General features: G+C 41.8%; 1 protein-coding gene across 1 annotated transcript in view; it reads left to right on the top strand.

Moving 5' to 3' along the window:
* TTC27 (tetratricopeptide repeat domain 27) overlaps window positions 1-19,373 on the top strand; it is a 161,005-nt gene extending 141,632 nt beyond the window's left edge. The window contains exons 20-21 of the mRNA XM_074537324.1: window positions 5,968-6,053; window positions 13,991-19,373. Of these exons, the coding sequence (XP_074393425.1) occupies window positions 5,968-6,012 (45 nt within the window). The 3' untranslated portion in view covers window positions 6,013-6,053; window positions 13,991-19,373. The remainder of the gene's footprint in view (window positions 1-5,967; window positions 6,054-13,990) is intronic.
* Window positions 19,374-19,744: the final 371 nt, after the last annotated feature.

A 19,744-nucleotide genomic window follows, 5' to 3' on the forward strand; every position in this document is an offset into this window, starting at 1 on the left:
CATGAGTCTAGCAGGGCTCAGGCTGGACACTTGCTGAGTGCTGTGCACACCCCTGTGTGAGGTAGCACACTGGCTCCAGCAGGAGTCACTGCCTGGGACGTGCAGGTGGGCATTTCTGGCAGTCCTGACTCTCTGTATCAGTGTGTTAAGTCTGTGACAATTTCTCTTTATATAGCAGTACTTTCTCATGACCTTAAAGAATTTACTGGCAACGTGGAGCTCAGTCAGTAGCATTTAAAAGTAATTAGCTTGCTAAAAGTGATGGGCAAGGTGTCTCTTGCATTGTTAACTGAAGGGGGTTCACAGAAGAGGATGATTTTGGTTTCCCCATGTGCATTGCCTTCCCTTTCCTGCCCTGCAGACAGACTCTCTTGCTGCACAGGGATGGCAGAACTGGTGATTGTGAGAGGAAGTGCAGAAAAGTTTGGGCAGAAGGGCAAAAGAAGAAGGGGTGGTGATTGAAAGGTAGTGAGCACTATTTCCACTGCCCTCAATCTTCCATGAGACAGGAAGGGTTTTGAGAGGATCCCAGCTCCTTGAAGATATCTTTAAAGACTGCTGAGAAAGAAAGGGAGAAATGGAGAGGTCGTGCACATCCTTACCTAATGGATGTCTGACCCTGATGTTGGGGGAATGTCTCAGTTTTGAGTCTCCCTTAAGCAGCTTCAAAATACTGGAAACTCCAGTTGAGGGCATTAGGGTTTATGGCTTTTGGGTTTTGGAGCAAGTAAACTCCAAACTAAACTCCAACTAAGTAAGCCGCTTGGATATGTGAAAGAGATCCTTCTTTCTTGAAGGTGAACATGTAACTAAACACTGATGAATCAGGAGCTGAATTATCACAAAATTAGTCATTCATGCTCTTGTTTCACTGGAATGGAATGTGGTGTGACCTGAACGATGTATATTGTCATACACTGAGTGACTGAGGGACTGGAACTGCTTAAAGTCCAAAGAGTCAACTGCAGAGCCTAAAGTAGCAAAATGCAACAAAAGTATTTGGGAGCTGCAGTTCTTGAAACTAAGCACTCTCCAGTGTGTCTGTACTTAGGCAATTTCTTCTTTCTTTTCCCTCACTGTCTTCAAGGTTCTGCTGGGATAACTGTGAGGCATCGCTGTCCTCCATTGCCCGCTGTCTCTGCAGAGCCTTCTGAGCATGGGGATCAGGCAGGTGTATAAGTCACAAAATATGGGGGAGTTAAATCAGGACATTCTAAAGGTCTTAGCAGATGCCAAGCAGCCATATTCAGAATTACCAACACCTTTATTTTTATCTTACTCAGTTTGTTTTCAAGCTTGAACATGTGTGTACACTCAGATTAGAACTATTTGCATGCCAGGTTCTAGAGTTCAGTTATTTTTGAGTTAACGCTATAAAAATAAATATTTTTTTAAAAAGTGTTTGGCATTTGATCAGGAGAAGAAAGAGAGATGATTTTATTTAAAGCAGAAATAAAAGACACTTTTTCTTTCAAATTGGTTAATTAAACAAAGAAAAAGCAAAGCTATGCATGGACATCAAGCACAAAAAAGAGGGTGGTATTCTCTGTTGCCTTCCTCCCTTCTCCAAAGATAAAAATTAATCTAATTTCTGGATCCATGAGAGCTGGTCCTCATAGTCATTATGGGATGTCTGCTGTACAAGGAATTTGCAGTGCTTCAAGGGAAGTTATGGCCCAATTCACTAGTGCCCCATGCTTCTATACCAACATTTATCTATTTTATTTTTTTTCTTGTTTTCCAGTTCCCAGATAAATTGAAGTACACTTGAATCAAATATCTAACCAAACTTTTGTGATATGTAAGATCTTTAACGGGTAGATTCCATATCTCTTGCAGTTAGCATCTACTTGCAGATGTAGCTCATGTGTTTGTGCATGTAAAAACAGGACTTTCCACTCAACTAATAGATTTCTTAATAAGACTGCTGATGGCATAATCTATCTTTATAAAGTCTAATGGCTATGAATTCTTCTTAGGGCTAATCCTGAATTTATAGCATTTTTATAGATGAAGGTCAGAAAAAGGAAGAAATGTTCTGTAGATTCAGGGAATGGTACAGCCACTCTCTGTGGCTGCTGCTGTGTTGGGCTGGCTGCAGCTACAGCCAAGCCCCTGCAGAAGAGGGTCTCTATTTCTGTTTGATTATTAAAAACAGGGATCCAGATGCAACATCTGGCTCAGGAAATCCCTAAACTCCTGATTGTTGGAAACACAGAGGATATTAAGAGAGGGGAGTATGTGGAGAGGGAATCACTCTGAATGCACCCTGTTCTTATATTCTTCTCCTAAGCATCTGCCTTTGTCTGCTGTCTAAGGCAGGATATTGGGCTGGATGGACCTTTCATCTACCCTGGGGTGGCAGTGTTCTGTGTCTGGGGGTGGAGTGGGCTGTGCCTGTGAAACCCCATCACCCAGGATCTGACAATCCCAAATGGGACTTTCCTTTCCTGCCTAAACCTTTATGGCTGTAGTGCTTCATCTGCTTTCCCCAAATCCTGCTTACAGCAGAAGTGCAGCATTGGGGGAGGGAAAGAGCTGGCCCCCTCCTCAAGGGCTGTGTATTTTTATGTATTTATTTTGGCTTGGATGGAGATTTTCTTTTTCTTTTCCCCTCTGAATAGGAAATTCAGAAAAGTGACATCATTTTTAATCCCTGACAGTTTATGGGCTTTGAAAAAGAATCTGGATAATACTGAGCAATTAAGATGCCATTTTAATAGTTCTTTCAAGTGAAATCAAGTGAGTAATTAAATAAAATTGAATGAGGACCATGTCAGGCCACCCACAAGGTCTCATATCCGCTACAAATAGATGAATAAGTTAGAGTGTGGGACAAATGCTGTGTCTAAGTGGTCCTATTTATGTGTTACTGGATGACTCTAGGAATGAGGCTTTCAGCTGGAAGATTTGTTTCCTTTGAACAATGTTTCCAAGCAAGAACATGCAAGATTGTCAATTCCTATTCAAACAGCAGTAACTTTCCCATCTTTTTAAATTGTGTGTGGTAGTGTTAATGCCATTGTTTTGTATAGATGGTCTGCTGCAAAAGTCACAGAACATAAACAGGATTATTTGCATTAATTGCTGGATTAGAATTTCTGCTGCCTAGTTATTGGTATGATGATATATGAGTGAGTTTTGAAAGTTGCTTTAGACTGCAAGCACGGGGTATGGCATTACACAAGGTTTGTATTCATTCTACACAGATAAAAAAAGCAAAATGGAGACAAAGGGAAAACAAATACTTTTGAGATATACAGTACAATAACTAAGTAGGTACTGGAAAATGGTATCTCTCAGTTGTAGATCAGTTCATTTTCTTAGGGTGAAAAATTCTTCTTTTAGGCTTTTCCAATCTTACATGTTAAATTTTGTGCTAGGATTTCTCACTATAATTAGAAGTATTTACTGGAAACTGTGTTTCTGAAGTCTGTTGTTTGTACTTTGGGATACCTAACCCTGTTTTATATCTATGCAAAATATTGATAAAATATTGATGTTTCAAAAATGTCCCATTTGAAGTTAAGACAGATATTAATACTATGACATATGGTAAGAACCTTGAACACTTGACTTGCATCTACAGCATTGTTTGTACTGAAATGCACATGGAGGAGGCAGCAGCTAAAACCAACAGCCAAAATAATTTTATTGTATTTCACATACAGGTTCACAGGAAAACTCATGTTTTCACAGAAAAACTCAGAATTTCCTCTGTAGGATACCTTCTGAGCTCAGCTGATGGAGTGGGTACCAGATAGCACTCCCTGCTCACCCCACACCAACTTGTTTTCCCTTCCTCTCAGGGAATGAATGGATCATTACTTCATGCCTGTTGGTGCTACCCTGGTACAAACACGTACTTGCTGTTTTCTTTCTCTCCTAAAACACGCTTTTCTGGCTTTACTTTAAATTTGGGACAATACAGGCCCCCTCTGGTGGTCAAAATATCTTCTGTACATTTCTACAGTATCTGACTCTAAAGATGTTTTGCTGAGGGGCCAAAATGTCTGCGTTACATTTTAAAGTAATACAACCATAGTTTGTTCGTTTTTCTAAGAAAAGCACTGGAATGAGCCAAAACTGGAGGAGAAGAATGCGTAGGAGAGGTGTTCCAGTGTGTGTCAGGTCCCAGGAATGTGGTCAGTGGCACTGACAGGTGCTCACAGACAGTAGCTGCAAAATTCATTGCACCAACTCTCCCTGCCCAGCTGGCGCTGGAGAGTAGGGATGGTGCTGGAATGCCAGGGCTGGGTCCCCTGCTTGGAGGCAGGATGGTGCCTTAGAGGAAATGGGAAACAAAAGGTTTCTGCTGAGGAAAAAATACCTGTTTAATTTCACAGGCTGCTCCTTCTCTGGTCACTGGAAACCACAGGCATGCTGGATGTGGCATGGTGTAGTACAGAAAGCAAGCATAGGGTGATTTACTGGTTTCAGTGGCTCCTCTTAATTTGGTAGAGTGGTACTAAAAATACTCAAACATTTTGACTTACAAGAGGGTTATGATGTGCAACATTTTAATTTAGAGGAAGATTCTTCTAATCACTTTTCCTCTAATAGGTTTGCATGTGAAAAAGTGGCACTTCCCTTTGCTGTTGTGTTGGTGTTGTCCTCTGTGGCAAGGTATTTCAGCAGCATCTGATTTCCAGGAGGCTGGGACAGTTTCTTAAACTGCTGGGGAAATCAAACATTTGAAATCACTATGGCATCTTATAAAGCAAGTGTGTCATGAGGAAGATAATCCCAATGGCTATCCCAAATCAGTCTCAGCAGACACTAGACAGGGCTTCTCCTTCCCTTCTGAATCTGGCTGATTCTCGCACATTGCACAAGCTTCCACTGGCATTTCTTAGCCTGTTCCCTAAGTCCTGGCCTTGACTTTCTGTCTGCTGCCTCCCAGCAGCCACACATACCATCTGCCACTCAAAGGATAAAAGAGTCCTGTCAACACAACAGCTGACCAAGAAAAAGAGTCATTCACCAATGTGTTTATTCGCTGAAGAGCACTCGATCAATTCTATCAAGGGCGACAAAGAGGATTTAATAGGAACATACAATAATTCTGTTGTTGTTTTCAAACCCCACTAGCCACAATAATGGTTGCTGAAGCACTTATCATTGTCATGTGATTCCTATTAGCCTCTTCTCAAGGAAGCCAAGGAAGAGGGATTGTGCTGTTTCATAAAAATACATTGAATGTTATTTAAAAGTTTGTAATGCAAGTGTTGGCTTCCCAGAATCGCCTGCTTTTCTTCATCTCCTAGTAGCTCTTCTGCATACCACTGGACTGCAAAAAAATCACTCTGTGCCTTATTCCACTGTGACATTTTAAAACTGCTAGCAGGGGTCATCCTGGCCAAAGGCTTCTGAACTGTTGGGTTTTTTTCTGTAGTAAGTCTGAAGGCCCTGCACAATTTGCTGGTAGGTTTGTACTGTCAGTAACTGTGTGCTGCCATCAGAAAAGAGACAAGCTGCCAGAGTAGCTGGACTGCTTAGAGATTAGGGTGTGGGGGTTTTATTCCAGTTTAATAAATTTCTGTTAGAAATGGGCATAAAAATTTTTATTTGTTCTTTCCAATGTAGGGTTGAGAAAAGAATATTTTTAATGAAATTCTTTTAGTTATACAGCTACAGCCATTTACCATGTGAATAAGCAATACTTGCTCACAGGGATGTGAAGAGCTTTAAGAAAGAAAATGGAAATGAGATTATGGCTGCTTTTATGAACTTTCTTTTTCAAAATTTCAAATGCTGTATTACATTCAAAAATAGTTTTTTCACCTTAAGAAATGAAGACACTATTCATAGTCAACCCTTAGAGTCCTTCTCCTTTACTGAATTGAAACAGTTGTTATCAAAGTCTTTTTTTGTGTATCAGACTCTGAACTCAGTCCTTAAGCTCCTTTTGATGAGCTAAACAGTTGTAATGAATGGGCTTTCTCATAGATGATGTTTATTTTCCAGGTAACTGATCAGCAGTGCTCCAGCTACATGAAATGGAAGTGTTAAGGTGCAGCTCATGCCAGGACTGTGGCATGGTTATGGAAGAGGTGAGTGCCCAACCCATCTTCTGTCATGGCCTTGTTTCATCTTCCATGCAGTGAGCAGTGGGATTCCTAGGGCACCAATTTTGTCTTCTTCTGATTTATTCCTGGAATTCCCCTTTGCTGGCTTTTGTTCAAACAATGATTTTGGTACGGAGCTTATACGACAAGGAAGATCGGTTGCGTCCATGTTAAACACTCTTGTGGCTTTTCTCTGAAGTTACTGTAATTTATCAGCATCCCCTTTGAACTGCAGGCACTAGGCCAGGACAGTATTGCAGCAGTATTTGCTGAGGACTGTGTGCAGACATCCGATAGCCATCCTGCTGGATACAAGCCCTGGGCATCTGCTCCTGTATCCCAGAGCAGCATTGTCTCTCTTAGCAGCGTGTCACACTGGGAGCTCCTGTTCAGCGGACAGAGCAGCATGACTCCAATATGTCTCCAGCAACCTAAGGCTCATGAAAGAGATCCCTTTTTTTCCCAACTTCAGTTAATCATGAAGGGAAACAAGATTACATTGAGGTCTTTTTAACCTTTTTTTTTTCTTCCTGGGGACTAGCTTCATTCCTGTGCCCCAGAAACAAAGACCTTAGGTATGAATGGCTATATGGCTGAAAAGATCCATTCTCTTTCTTTGTTCAGGCAATATATAACAGATGCCAGCAAAGGTATTGAAAGAACTTTTGGTATGGGCATATGCATTCCTTTGACTGGGTGCTTGCATGCAAGAAAGTTTATGTAATTTTGATAGTAAGAGCTGATATTTGAATGCTATCCTTGCTGCAAACTACTAATTAAAGTTGAACAGGACTACCCTATTTATCCTACTGCTGGTACTGGGAGCTGCTCTGAAATACAGTTCAAAAGATCAGTGGGAAAAAAATACTAAGAAAAATAGAGTATGCAAGTGAGTAGTGAGCAGAGTGTAAAGGGCATGTATATCCAAGCTGCTGTGTTCCTAATTACTGTAAGATGGTGTATTCATGTGGCAGAATCTGGCTGAGATTCTCCATCCTTCTTCCTCATTACTGCTGTTGGCAGCTCCCCAGGCTCCTGCCAGGGAAATCCAGCCCCAAGGTGCTGTGTGCTACATGCCCAGAAACTGAACATCAGAGGCTGATAAAGATGTCAGATCACCATCAAGGGACAGAAAGAATTAAGTAAGGAGTTTCACAGCCACACACGAGGGTGGTGCTGAGGAGGAGGGAATGGAGACAAAAAGGATTTTTCAGTAGTGCCCAGCTTGCCAGCAAGATCAGCTGGGGAGAGAAAAGGAAGCTGAGTTGAGCTGGTAGATGTAAACAAAACAAGCCAGGAGCTGGGCTGCAACATAAGGATGGTCCTCCATAGCAGCAAGCAAAGGAAGGCAGAAGCATGCACAGGCTTCATTGCTTCTTTATAAACTCCCTTGTAGTGCTCTGTACTTGGCAGGCTCCCGAACTCACCCTCCGTGCCAGAGGATTTTCCTGGCTAAAACAGTCTGTTGGCAGATGCTCCCCCACCTCAGACCCAGAGATACCATCTCCCAAACAGCCTTGTGACTAAGAGGAGGATGACTATATTATCATTAGGGTATCCTGAAAAATGTAGAGAGGAATGCTGGTTGCAGAAAGAGCTTTGAACATTGCCATGCTCGCAGGAACAGAGCTTTAGTGTGTGAGCTTACTCACAGTGAGACTTTCCCTTAAAGACAGGGCTTACTTCAGACCCTCAGTCTGTAATACCAAGGTAGGAAAAAGCAAAACAAAACCCCCTATTAAAGCTACATTTGGAAAGCATCCTCTTCAAGGCCTTCATGGGCTCATGATGCTGCAGGCTGCAGTATCCCAGCTGTGGTGTGCAGTGTGGCCACTCAGAGACGTTGTCTGTGGCTTTTCAGCCGAGGTAGAACCCCTGCCTTGGTGGAGACAGCTTTTCCCAGCCAGGATGGCAGGACTGCTCTCTTTCTGCCTGCCTGTCCCGTTTTTCAGGGCACTGGAATATCACATGGTACTAAGGGGATTATGTCATGTCTTCCCCATTCCTCCTGCCCGTTCCCACCCTTAAGTTCACTTGATTAATTTTTCTATTGTATACTTTAATTAGCACAATCCTGGCTGCAGGCTACCTTTCCCTGTTCCTGGCCTCTTTTAATCACAGCAGTTTATATAATATACATTATATTTAAAATGTTAATTGTGCAAGGACCTTTTAGGATTTTTAATGTTTAGCTTGCTGTGACCTTTGCACAGGATCTGCCTGTGACATAAATTCAGCATCCACCAGTTTGTGGTGGCAGGCTGCCAAAACTACCCTGCCTCTTATCACCTCTTCCCCTTACAGTTTGTTAGATTTCTGGGAAACACTGCCACAGGTGTTAATGCAGTGAAACCCTGTCTGTGTCTGCTCCTGAACACCCATCCTGTGCTGTGCCAGATTAAAAGGTTGCCTTTGATTGGCATCTGAGAGGGTCTGCATTTATGGCAGAGCAGAGGCTGAGAACACAGAGCAGCCCAGTGAGCGGGAGCAGAGGTCTCCATCCCTCAGGGAGGGTGCAGAGAGGGGCTCCTGCACCCGGAGGGGTTTGCCAGTCCCTCGAGGTGAGAGGTGCCTCCCATGGCTTTGTGCTGCTCTAAACTCTGAGCTCCTGCAGCAGCCTGGGCCACACCGGTGGGTGCAGGTGTTTGCCAGCCCTCTGGCCAAGTCAGTTCTTCCCTGTCTGTAACGTGAGTGCCTACTGAGAGCTGGCAATGATGAAGCAGTCATGGCAGTGACAATTATGTCATTTCACAGTGCCAACCTAAGCATGCAGTGACAGAGGCACATCTCCAAAGAGGGTGACCTCTGGCAGTGAAAAAAACAAGAAGCAACAGTGAGCAGCTGGGAGGGTGCCCAGGAGCTTCAGTCTCTGACACAGTTCAGCTGCAGATAGAGCCACACACCCAGGCAAAGCCTCATTACCATCTTTATAGATTTCTGCAAGAGCTGGGTGTTGTCTGAAGGTTTGCCTTGAGCACGCCCACGCAACTGAGCCTCAGCTGAGCTGGGCTGTAAAATGTACAGGGAAAAGTAACAATGCTTCTTTTTAAGAAACAGATCAGCATCTGAAATAAGTCACTGTGCTTGACTTAGCCAAACCAAATTCCTGGTGTCTGGAGTTTTGTCTATCTGGTGATAGCAGGATTAGATACAACATGCGTGAATATACTGCGTGACCATGCAAAACCAAATAGGGCCACAAAGTGAATTGTGGTTTAATTAATGCAGTCTGCTGCTCCACCAAGTTTTTGATTTTTTTTGTCCATCTTTAGATTTTCAACAAAGCATTCCTGCACTGTTGGATGCCTTCAGAAAAAGAAGAAAAATGTATCTTCCTTTCCATTTTGGAAGTTTGGCTTGATTTCAAGCCATTTTATTCAATAAAATAATTTTTTTGGTTTATTAACAACACATTTGTCATGTCCATTTTTCAGGACTTTTTTAAGATTCTAAATTTTTGTAAATTTCAAAGTGAAGAACATGAAATATTTTTTACACATAGCATAAAAAAACTAAAGCAGTTTGAAAACATGTTTTAGCTAAAGACACAAACATGTTCCTGAAATACTAAATATACTTGTAAACTTTGTTGAACAATTTCAATTTCATGTCTCAAACTCCAGCTTTTAAAAGCATATCTGTCTTAACTATGAGATGGTACTTTTGCCCACTCACAACATTTGACACGGGGTATTGTTTTCCTCATGGCTATTTGGTATAAAAGGCTAAAAATAAAAGCATATTGTTCTGCGCATTGTGGACAGCTTTTCCAGACGGGGAAAACTGAGGGTTTTATGACTTAGGAAAGCAGAGTTCCCAGAGGGCTGGTCTGCTTTTTTTCCATTCTTCCCTTTAGGACTTTCTGAAAGCATTTCGCTTACTGTTGACTCTGCAGTACATTCACAGTCCCGTATTTTTAGGGTTTTGTGCGTACCTCCCATGCACAGAGAGGTGTCACAGCACTTCTGTACCACCACTCACTCAGACTCAGACATGGCCAAGGGTTCAAACTGCTGCAGGGTCTGGTTTTGGTTTTCTCCTTTCCAACCAGCAGGCAGAAATTTGCTCTCTGCTTAGAATGGTTAAGGTGAATGTTCAGGGGGCAGCAGCCCTTGGAGGGGTCTGCTCCAGCCTGGGGTGTCCCTCATCCAGCTCCCAGGGCTGTGTCCCAGCCAAAAGCCTGTGCCCTCCCGTCTTTTCCCAGAGCAAAAGCCAAGCAGAAGCAGAGGAGGAAGGTTTGAAAGGGTGAAATGTGCCTTTGTCTGCTCCTTTGTTATCCTGAACAGCTGGGTTAGAGCTGCATGCAGCCCACGGCCATGAATGGCAATATTAACTTTAAAAAGAAAATCCTGCTTTTGATTGGCTGAGCCAGCTGTCTGATGGCACAGCTTTCCAGCAACTTAGAATTTCTTTGTAATTAGGGAATTGCTGCAAAATAGGGAACAATAACATTATATGGAGACTGATACTTAAACTGGTATAGCCAAATTTACCTTCTAGTTGTATCTAAATTAATAATCTAATTTTGAAAGGAAATTAGAACCTAACAGCTGCTGTGACTTTTCTTAAACTGTTTTAGAAAGAGTCAGATTATGATTTTTTTGAGTATTTGGACACCTGATAGCTTATTTTAGAGTGTACTTCTGCTCATTGTTAATTTTATTTTTTTTACCTAGCAGTTTAACTGGTAAATGTACAAATCCCTTAAAACTTAGACCACATAAAAAGTATTTTGTTTTCAATAGAGGGGTCCAGTGTGAATTTCATGTTCAATACATGAGCCAGGATGTGATTAATTATCAAGCAACTGTGTGCCAATATTTCATGGGTCCTTAAACTGATAAGCTTCACCGTCAGACTAAACATTCGGATATTTGGTGTTTTCTAAAATGTTATTGAAGTGTGTTTTCTCTAATATATCTAATTTTAAAAGTCTTAATGTTAAGGCTATGTTATTTAAATATTTTTAGAGCAAAAGCTTAGTTGTTAAACTGATAAATCTATTAGTCTAGTTAATAATTCTTAAACATCACACCTTCTTTAGTGATTTAAGACAAGACCATTGTCTACACCTCTGTAAAAGAAATTTATATTAACAACTACAAGGTACTCGGAAGTACACTGGATGTACAGTCCTGTAAAAACATAGACGTTGTTATTAATCTGTAAGTGAAGCGCTAATAGCCTTGCAGATAACTTGACTTACATGTTATCCACTCAGGAAAAGCCTGAACTTTGCTAAGGTGAAAAGAAAATTCTCACGCAGAAAGCAAGGAGTCGGTATAAAGTGGTGGTGCATAAATGGAGGCTGGGAATTAAGAGAGTGTCGGCTTCACAAAGAAGTGGTGGGGCAGTGAAAATGAGGCTGTGGAAATGACATTGGTGTGCCTGTGCCCCAGGGCTGGTTGGGTTGCTCCTGACAATAAGGGCTGCACTGCTGGCAGCCTCACCCTGGGATCTTGCTTTATGGTCCTTCTGGTTCTTGTGTAATGAAGGGCTGGCTTCCTGTCCTGTTATGCTTCCATTTGCCTGGGCATGGTACTCAGGAGAACTGGACTATAATTCTGCAAATCTTTCCAGCACAGGGCAAGAAAAGAGACAGACATATGAGTGCAAAAGTGTTAAAACTGCAAAGCTCAGGCATCTTTGTATTCCAGCTCCTGTAATTTAAAAGGACACCTAAGCAGTGTTTATGTTCTTTGCTGGATCAAAGCTTTCATGTACTAGGTGCAGCATGTCCCACCTCTTCTTCCCTGAATGCATTTTCTCACACTGTCCTGGAAGTTTCTGCCTTTCCCCTTCTCTTTTCACAAGAAAAGAGTCTCCCCTTCACGTTCCCTCTGATCCCATGGCACCAACGTTTCCCAGGCTGTGTGTCTCTCCCCTCCATGTCTGTGCCAGCCCCAGTAAGGTGGGAGCAGGCAGTGGTTGGGTGCAGCAGATGTGCTGTGCCGGGGCTGTGGCACTGGGGGCTTTTCACACTTCAGGCTGAGCCCCTGCCCCCAAAACACAACCAGCTGTGCCTGCGAGACACAGCAACCCTGGTGAGCCTTCGGCCCCATAAATGGCTGCACACTTGAAGGCCACTGTGCCTAATTAAATCCTTTTCCAGCACACCAGAGGAAAAAACCAAGTAATATCCGACATCCTTTTGCCACCCAAACTGCTGTGTGCGTTAGAAAGTCCAGTGTTGGCCTTGCTTTCCTTGACTTGTCCCCTGTGTAAGATGGGGGTACAGCTGTGCCAGTGTGTTGAAGTCTATAAATGAAAAGTATTGCATAGGTGTGAGTATTATAAGCTGCTTAATAGAAATAGACAGTGTTACATATGAACCTGATACAATGAGCCACAGCAGTGTCAACTTAAACCCAGATAAATTGACATTTTTGCTCAGAACTGCTAAAGTAAAAGAAAAAAAAAATGCTGTAGCATTCCTGAAACTCCATCAAAATTTCTGTCTACCTAGTCAAATGCAGCAAAGACCAAGGCTGAAAATACCACTTTTTGGCTCACATTTTTTCAGTGTCTCTTTAAAGAAAATGTGATTTTTAACAGCTAAGGATATTTTCTTTCTCTTAGAGTCCTACAGAGATTTTCTGACAGGTTAGTACATCCTGTCATACCTTCTGGCAGCTGTGTGCTCAGTGCCTTAGTCCCACACAGATACTTTCCTTGAGTCGGGATGACAAAATCAGTTTTGGATACCAAGAAAGCAGAAGTGTGATTTGCCATCAAGAAATAAGCTTGGAACGAACCAAAATGCACCAAAACCTTTCTGTTTCACAGCTGCCCCCTGAGAGGGGCCATGTGCAGAAGTGACCAGACAGTGATCCATGTAGAATTATGGAGGGCAAAACTGTGAGGCTAAGCTGGGAAAATGTGGGGTTTTCCAAGTCAGCTTCTCTGGGCTGAGGAGCACCAGGCTGTGTTTATATAGTGTATATCACCGTATATCACAACTGCAACCAGCACAGGGAGCTGGCCTCTGACAGGGACAAATGTGGGGGTTTTCTCCATTACCTTGCACTGCTGCTTTTTGGTACAGTCCCCTGACCCCTTTTCCTCTGACTCGGTAACACCTCATAAAACAAAGTGCTTGCTTGACTTGCTGGCTTGTAACAATGAAACTGGTATATGTAATTTAGAGGTTTTTCTTAGCCTTTTTTATTTGTTTGTGTTCCACCTGCCGCTTCTGAATCCACAGGCTACTAAAGCATTTCCACTGAATTTCAAAGATTTTTCCCTAAGTGCCAGTTAGTTGTACCTAAGCTTTAATTTCAAGATTTTTTTAGAGTATAATAAGTAACAGCTAATGGAGAAATAATACACTGAATACTTTTCTATAGTATCTAGAGAGGTACTATGGTACCAAAAAAATTTGTAGTGATTTTTCCTAAAGAACTTGGAAACAAAACAGTGTAGCCATTGTATTTCAAACATTAGAGCAATTGTTCAGTAAGTGTGGTGCAACCCTAAATTTCTGTGTCAGAACACGGTGCCAGCTCTGTTTCTGTAAATTGTGGTGCTGTGGGCATGCACATGTTTAAACAAGTGCTTTCCTATCTCCAGGTTATCCAGTCATATTTATATATATGGTTTGGAAAAGCCAGACAGCACTCTAAAGCAATAAAAGGGAACCTAAACCATGTCCTTGGCTTTCACACCAGTGTCATTTTAAAACAAAGCAAAACCTGTTATGGGGCTTTGATTTTTCCTCTAAGTACATTAGCATGTATTATATTAAAATCCTAATGAATTTATTCTTGTATACCATAAAACATATAGGTAGAAAAAAGACCGAGTAAAACAAAGAGATAAACAGAGAATCATTAATTGCCTGCAGTTGAAAGTGTTTTGTGCCACAGTTTCTGTTACTTCAGTATGCTTGTAATCCCGTGACTTCAAACATCTTTAAATTACAGGTTTTTGCAGCCAGAATATTGGTGTAACTCCTTTTGGACTCAACAAGCTACTTAGTGGCTTAACCTACTACTGAAGGTCAGGAGAATATCATTCATCTTCCACAATGCCCGTACATCACCAGCTACACTTCTGGAGTTATCCTGGAATGTGAAACTGTGAGAACATCCCAAGCAGTTCAGTGGGATTATTATCTTTGACAAGATTCTCTTGACAACACACAAACCTTTGTGCACATATCACTATAATACCCAATAAAATCAAAACTCACCCTTGGGACTGCTCTGCTTGCTGTGCCCAGTATTTCAGATGGGCTGGCAATATGAGGATTCAGCACTCATGGTTTCTCACCCACATTTTCAGTTTAAGCATTCTCTGTTACTTTGAATGTTATTTTCTTACTTTTGAAGAAAGGTTTCTCGTGTAGCCTCCTAAAAACCTAGGCCTGGAAGGTGCTAATCACTGTACATCCCTCTTTGGATAAAATAGGTTATTCTCCAAGTCAGGGTTTCTGGTTTAGTAAGTCACAAAAGTAAAAACATTTTCTTATTCATAATTCTTGCTGGAATTGAGCTGTGGAAACAATGGTTATGTATAATTTTTAAGACAATTGTTAAGTCTGTGCAAGACTAGTTGATTACAGGATCAGACAGTACGCTCAGAGCATTAGGTTTTCCCCAATATAAGAACCTTTATTCAAATTAGAAATGGGCTTTAAGAGGCAGTGCTAGCCCTTGAAACCAGGTTCTGTGTCCTCCAGCACACTGCTGTGGTTTGTGTCTAAGCCTTGTACACTGGAGTGCTGTGAGGAATGACCACGTGCCAATGGCATAATATCCTGAGGGAGACACAATCAGAAAGTATAAGAAGAGCATCTCCCTGATCGAAAAACATTAAGAAGAGTAGTGGCTGCTTTAGAAATAATCAATGTGAGAAGGTAAGCATGTTGTTCTGATTAGAGAGCCAGACCTAGGAAAAACGGCAAGAAGACTAAGAGAGTGAAGAAAAGTGCAGAAGGAAAGGAGAAGAAATTTTGGGTTGTTACTGCAGAGGGCTTTTATTCTCATTAGTTTTAGGCTTAGCATTGTTTTCAGCTATGAAGGGTAATTTAGATTATGCTGATCTTATATCACTGAGACAAGGATCTGGACAGATTCTGCATAAGAGAAGTGTGTGACTCATGGAAAGAGTAGCTGGTGAAGAACTTGCTCAACTTGAGCTCTTGCTTGTAGGGATTTTATTTACCCCTGGGGGAGGGTGAAGTTTTCCAGCTTGGCATAGAGCTAAACTACTTTACCAGTGAGAGAGAACTTGAAGCCTCATTTGCTGAGAAGATAAGCTTTCATGATTCAGGCTAACATGTACTGAAGATTACTGCACAGCCAGAGAGGATAAAGATGCTTTAAAGTATGGGGGTTTTTAGCTGTGAAAATTAGCTAATGAAGTATTCAACACATACACCTAACTAGATGGCCACATTAAGTCTTTTTCATTCAATAGACAATACAAACCATCAAACATTTATTTACAGCAGGCACACTTAATGAAAAAGAAGGAGAAATTTTCTCCCTGCTTTGAGGATCCCTAGGAGCTCTTTCAACAATACGATACCTATATTTTCCTTCACAAAATGCTCCTTAGATAATTCACTCAAAACTATTTTATGATTTTTATTTGTAATGTGAATAATAAGCTACCTGTCTGGTGACATCATTATGGCTACTTGAAAAAAAATCGCTGTGGAAGCATTTGGAAAGGGTTACATGCAAGAAAATTACTTGCTAAAGAGGTTTGTTTAGTTTAGAGGCAAATTCAGCCTCAGCTCACCTGTACAACAAGTTTTAAAAGAAGGGAGAAAACCCTCCCACCTCCCTGATGTGCTGATCAGAGCTCTTAATAGCAACCTAAAACATGAATAAGTTAATAAAACTCCCCATTTTCTCCCAAACAGGGTAGAACTTAATCCTCAGGCACTGCCTGCCTGAAAAGTTGGAGATCATAGAGACAAGATGAGATTTGGATGCAGAATCAAAACAAACACTTTTTGTAGGTCAGTTATAACTATGGATCCTCTTTTTTTTTCTTTACACACCCTACATCAAATTGTGATGAAATACTGAAGCTGCTTTTGTTAATATTTTGTTCAGCAAAACTATTTGTAAAAAGACTTTGTTCTACTGAATTGTATTGTCAAGTAGCTGAGATTCTCTCTGCAATAAAAATGAATCCTAAATTCTTTCAGAGGGAAAAGGCCCACCTCATTATAAGACTAAGAAAGCCTAAGAAAAGGTAGCAGGTGTGAAAGTTCAGTTTATTAGCCCAATCTTTGAGAAGACCTAAATTAATTAGTATAAATCTATTCTAGTCTTTGAAAGATACATGATAGTAGATGGCAAAAGAAGACTGAAGAGCTGTACAATTCTGGCTTGGAAAAGCTGCTTTAAATGCTGAAACACTGAAGATGAAAATGTCATAGTACTTGATGATTTGAACTGTAAAGAATCACAAGAGATTCCTGTAGACCCTAAAAATGTTATGTATTGTATCTTTCACAAAACTGGCAAACACTCAGGAAAACCACTGGAGGTTTTGCCAATCAGCACTAAGAACTTACATATGGCCTTTGTTCAGGTTTTCTTGACTGACTCAAATTGTTGGCAGTTATAATTTCTGATTTTCATAATTGCAGTTGCCTTTAAATCAACTCTGGAAATCATCAAACTTACAGTCCTGGAGCAAAATCCTGATCCTTGTCAGCTATGGCTGCAACTCTGCAGAGAATGAGGGGCAACAAAGGTTAGTTCAGCTCTGAAGGAGTAAAGGCACTACTTGATTTTAGGTCAGAGATGGACATCAATGTGCTTTGAACAGGAACAGATGAGAAGGTTCTGTGCAGAGGTAGATAATTCCTTTTGTCCTCAGATTACTTCTTTTCAGTTCAAGATTGTGTGTTCACTGATGGGTCAAAACTGTGGTCCTTGAAAATTCTACATTTGTTTTGGAAGAAAAGGACAGGAATCTGCTTCCTTTTCTTTTTTTCTTTTTTTCATAAAATTTTAAACTGTAATATGAACAAAACACTAGGAGTCTGAATCTAGAGAATTTGAATTTTTTGTCTGCTGCTGGCTGAAAGTCAACTCAACCAAAATGAGAAAAAGAGGCTCCATGAGCTGAAACGTCACACTACAAACGCCTGCTTTCCTGGATGACCCTGTTCTTCTCTTTACAGCCCACCTACATGTGACTCAAACTGAAGAGTCTCACTCCCAGACAGGCTCTTTAGCACTGAGGCACATCCTTCAGACTTGTTTTTTTCCTGCTAGGAGCGCTGATGTGCGGAGCCGAAAGCCTCCCTGCCGCTGCTGGTGGGATGCGCTGCTGCCCGCAATGCTCTGACAGAGCCGATGTGCAGCTGCGGGCCCGGTGCGTGTGTGCATCTGCAGGGACACCGAGCCCCCGCGGGAGGAGGGAGGCAGGGAGGGATGGACGGAGGCTCGGCTGCCCCTTGGGTGCCCGCAGAGGAGCGGCGGTTCGTGACTCACGGACACGGCGGTGTCTGTCTGTCTGTCTGTCTGCCGGCGGCACGGCCGGGCTGGGCACGGAGCACAAGCCCTCTGCTGTTTGGATGCATCTGCTGCTGCTGCTTTAGGTGAATTACAATGGCAGGTCTGAAACAATCTGGTGGTCACAGAGATTTGTTTTAAATACAGCTGTTAAAGGAGGATAAAAAATTATTATTTTCATAATCGTGCCTTTTCTTTTTTTCTTGGGCTCAGGTGAATACTGCAAAACTGACTATAACCTGAGAAGGGTTCTAATCGAGCAGTCACTTTGATCTGGCTAATCAGAGACCATGTCTGGATTATCTGGTGCACCCAGCCCCTACCTCCTCGGCTAAGTCTCTTTGCTATAAGGCCAGGCTGGATTTGTATTTTCTCAGTGCAGGTGCTGGGCTGATGTGTCTCTCTACTGTTATGTTAGAACCTGCCTGGTGGCAAGATCAGTTCAGACTGTGCCTGGCATCATCTGTAAGCCCAGGTGTTGAGCCTTTTCCTGAGGTCTTCTCATCCCATCCTAGCTCATGCAGTCCTCAATCTCCTTCTCACCTGTAGCCGGCACCAGGCAGTTTTCCACATTGTTACCCTGCAGGCTTGCTTCTTGACACTGGTTTCTGACCCAAATGGGCGGCAGCTGTGCCTGTTTCCACCTGAGGCTGCTTGTTAGGCATGGTGCCACACCTCATCACAGATGCTGATGGTAATTAAGGGTGGAGGGGACCCTCAAAGGTGCTCCTGCTCAGACCAGGGTCAGTGTTCAAGCATGCTGATGCAAAACACAGACACACTACAGTCTGACATTAAACATCTCTGCAGACACGTTTTGCTATTGGAGGAAAAGTGATGGAAATGAAAGCATTTATTTTACATTTAAAGCAGCATTTTATTACCTACCTACTTTAAAAAATCGGGGAAAAAAAAAAAGAAGCTTGTAATTTTCGTTTCGTCATCTTCCATCACAAACCTTGAAGGAGCAGCAGACAGAGAACCTATACACAGTCTCCGAACCTCGAACATTGGTGTTCTGGGAGCTGCTCCAAGTGCATCATGAGAAGAAGTAGTCTGCCCTTTTTTTAATTCAGAGAGCCAGGATCTGCTGCTCTGTGTGCCCAGATGGTTTTTAAACAATTTTTTACCCTGACAGTCAAGCTCAGGTACTAAACAGGGCTGGGTTCCTGTCTCTGTGACATGCAAAGCAAGGTTAAACTGGACAGCAGACACCCAAGCTGTCCACCCAACTTCATCCTAGGCTGTGAGAGGGGGAGGCCAACCAGACAAGGTTGTGCAAACATCACCTTTCAGGTTATTCAGCAGCTGCTGCAGGGGTAAAGTGTGGCTGGTGTTCCCACGAGCCACGGCTCCTCTTTCCATAGTTTCATACTGCTTCTGTCTGCTTCACTTCCACTGACACTGATCTGCTGGTCTGTCTAGATTATGTACAATTATGAAAACTTTAAGACGTTCTTCAATGCTAATTGCAGTCAGAAGCAGCTTTATTTTATACAGACTCTTTTTCCTTCAGCTTTCAAAAGTGTGAGCAGCACACGGTGCAACACTGAAAAATCAGGGTCCATTGCTGAAGTTTATTTTTGTAGAGATTAGTAGTCTTGGCATACGACATAGTCACGCTGTGAGAGTTCTCAAATATTAGTTATAATATTTACCTTGCTTTTGTGAATAACATGTTAATTTAAACATGCCTTCTCCTAAGGTAAAGTGAAATAATTGTATGTATTTTGTTATTTTTGTGGTCCTTTTCATCTAATTTCATCTACAGTTTATTTATTTATTTACAATGTACAGGGGATTGTACAAAAAAAACCCCAATTAATCGTAAGGAATAATGTAACAAAAAAGTTCTATAGATATTTTAATTTTTTTGTAGACAAGATGTATTTATCTTCTTGAGGGGAAGAATAATTGCAGCAGCACAGTGTGGATATTTTCATATCTTGAAAAAAATCTTTTATTTCTGAATCAGTTATTTTCCATACGTGAGAATTACTGTGAAACTGCCAAATATTCTAGAATGGATTTCTGCTAGTTTGATAAAATGGAATTTAAGGCTATACAAATCCACACAACTTCTTTCACTACAGCTATTGTCAGTATCTTATAGAGAAGCCTACTCCTACTTGCCCCAAGTGTGTGTTTTGTTGGATATGGTGGTGGTCAGTGGTGACAGACCGGCATCAGACT

Source organism: Zonotrichia albicollis, chromosome 3 (assembly GCF_047830755.1).
Source record: "Zonotrichia albicollis isolate bZonAlb1 chromosome 3, bZonAlb1.hap1, whole genome shotgun sequence".
Taxonomy (NCBI): Eukaryota; Metazoa; Chordata; class Aves; order Passeriformes; family Passerellidae; genus Zonotrichia; species Zonotrichia albicollis.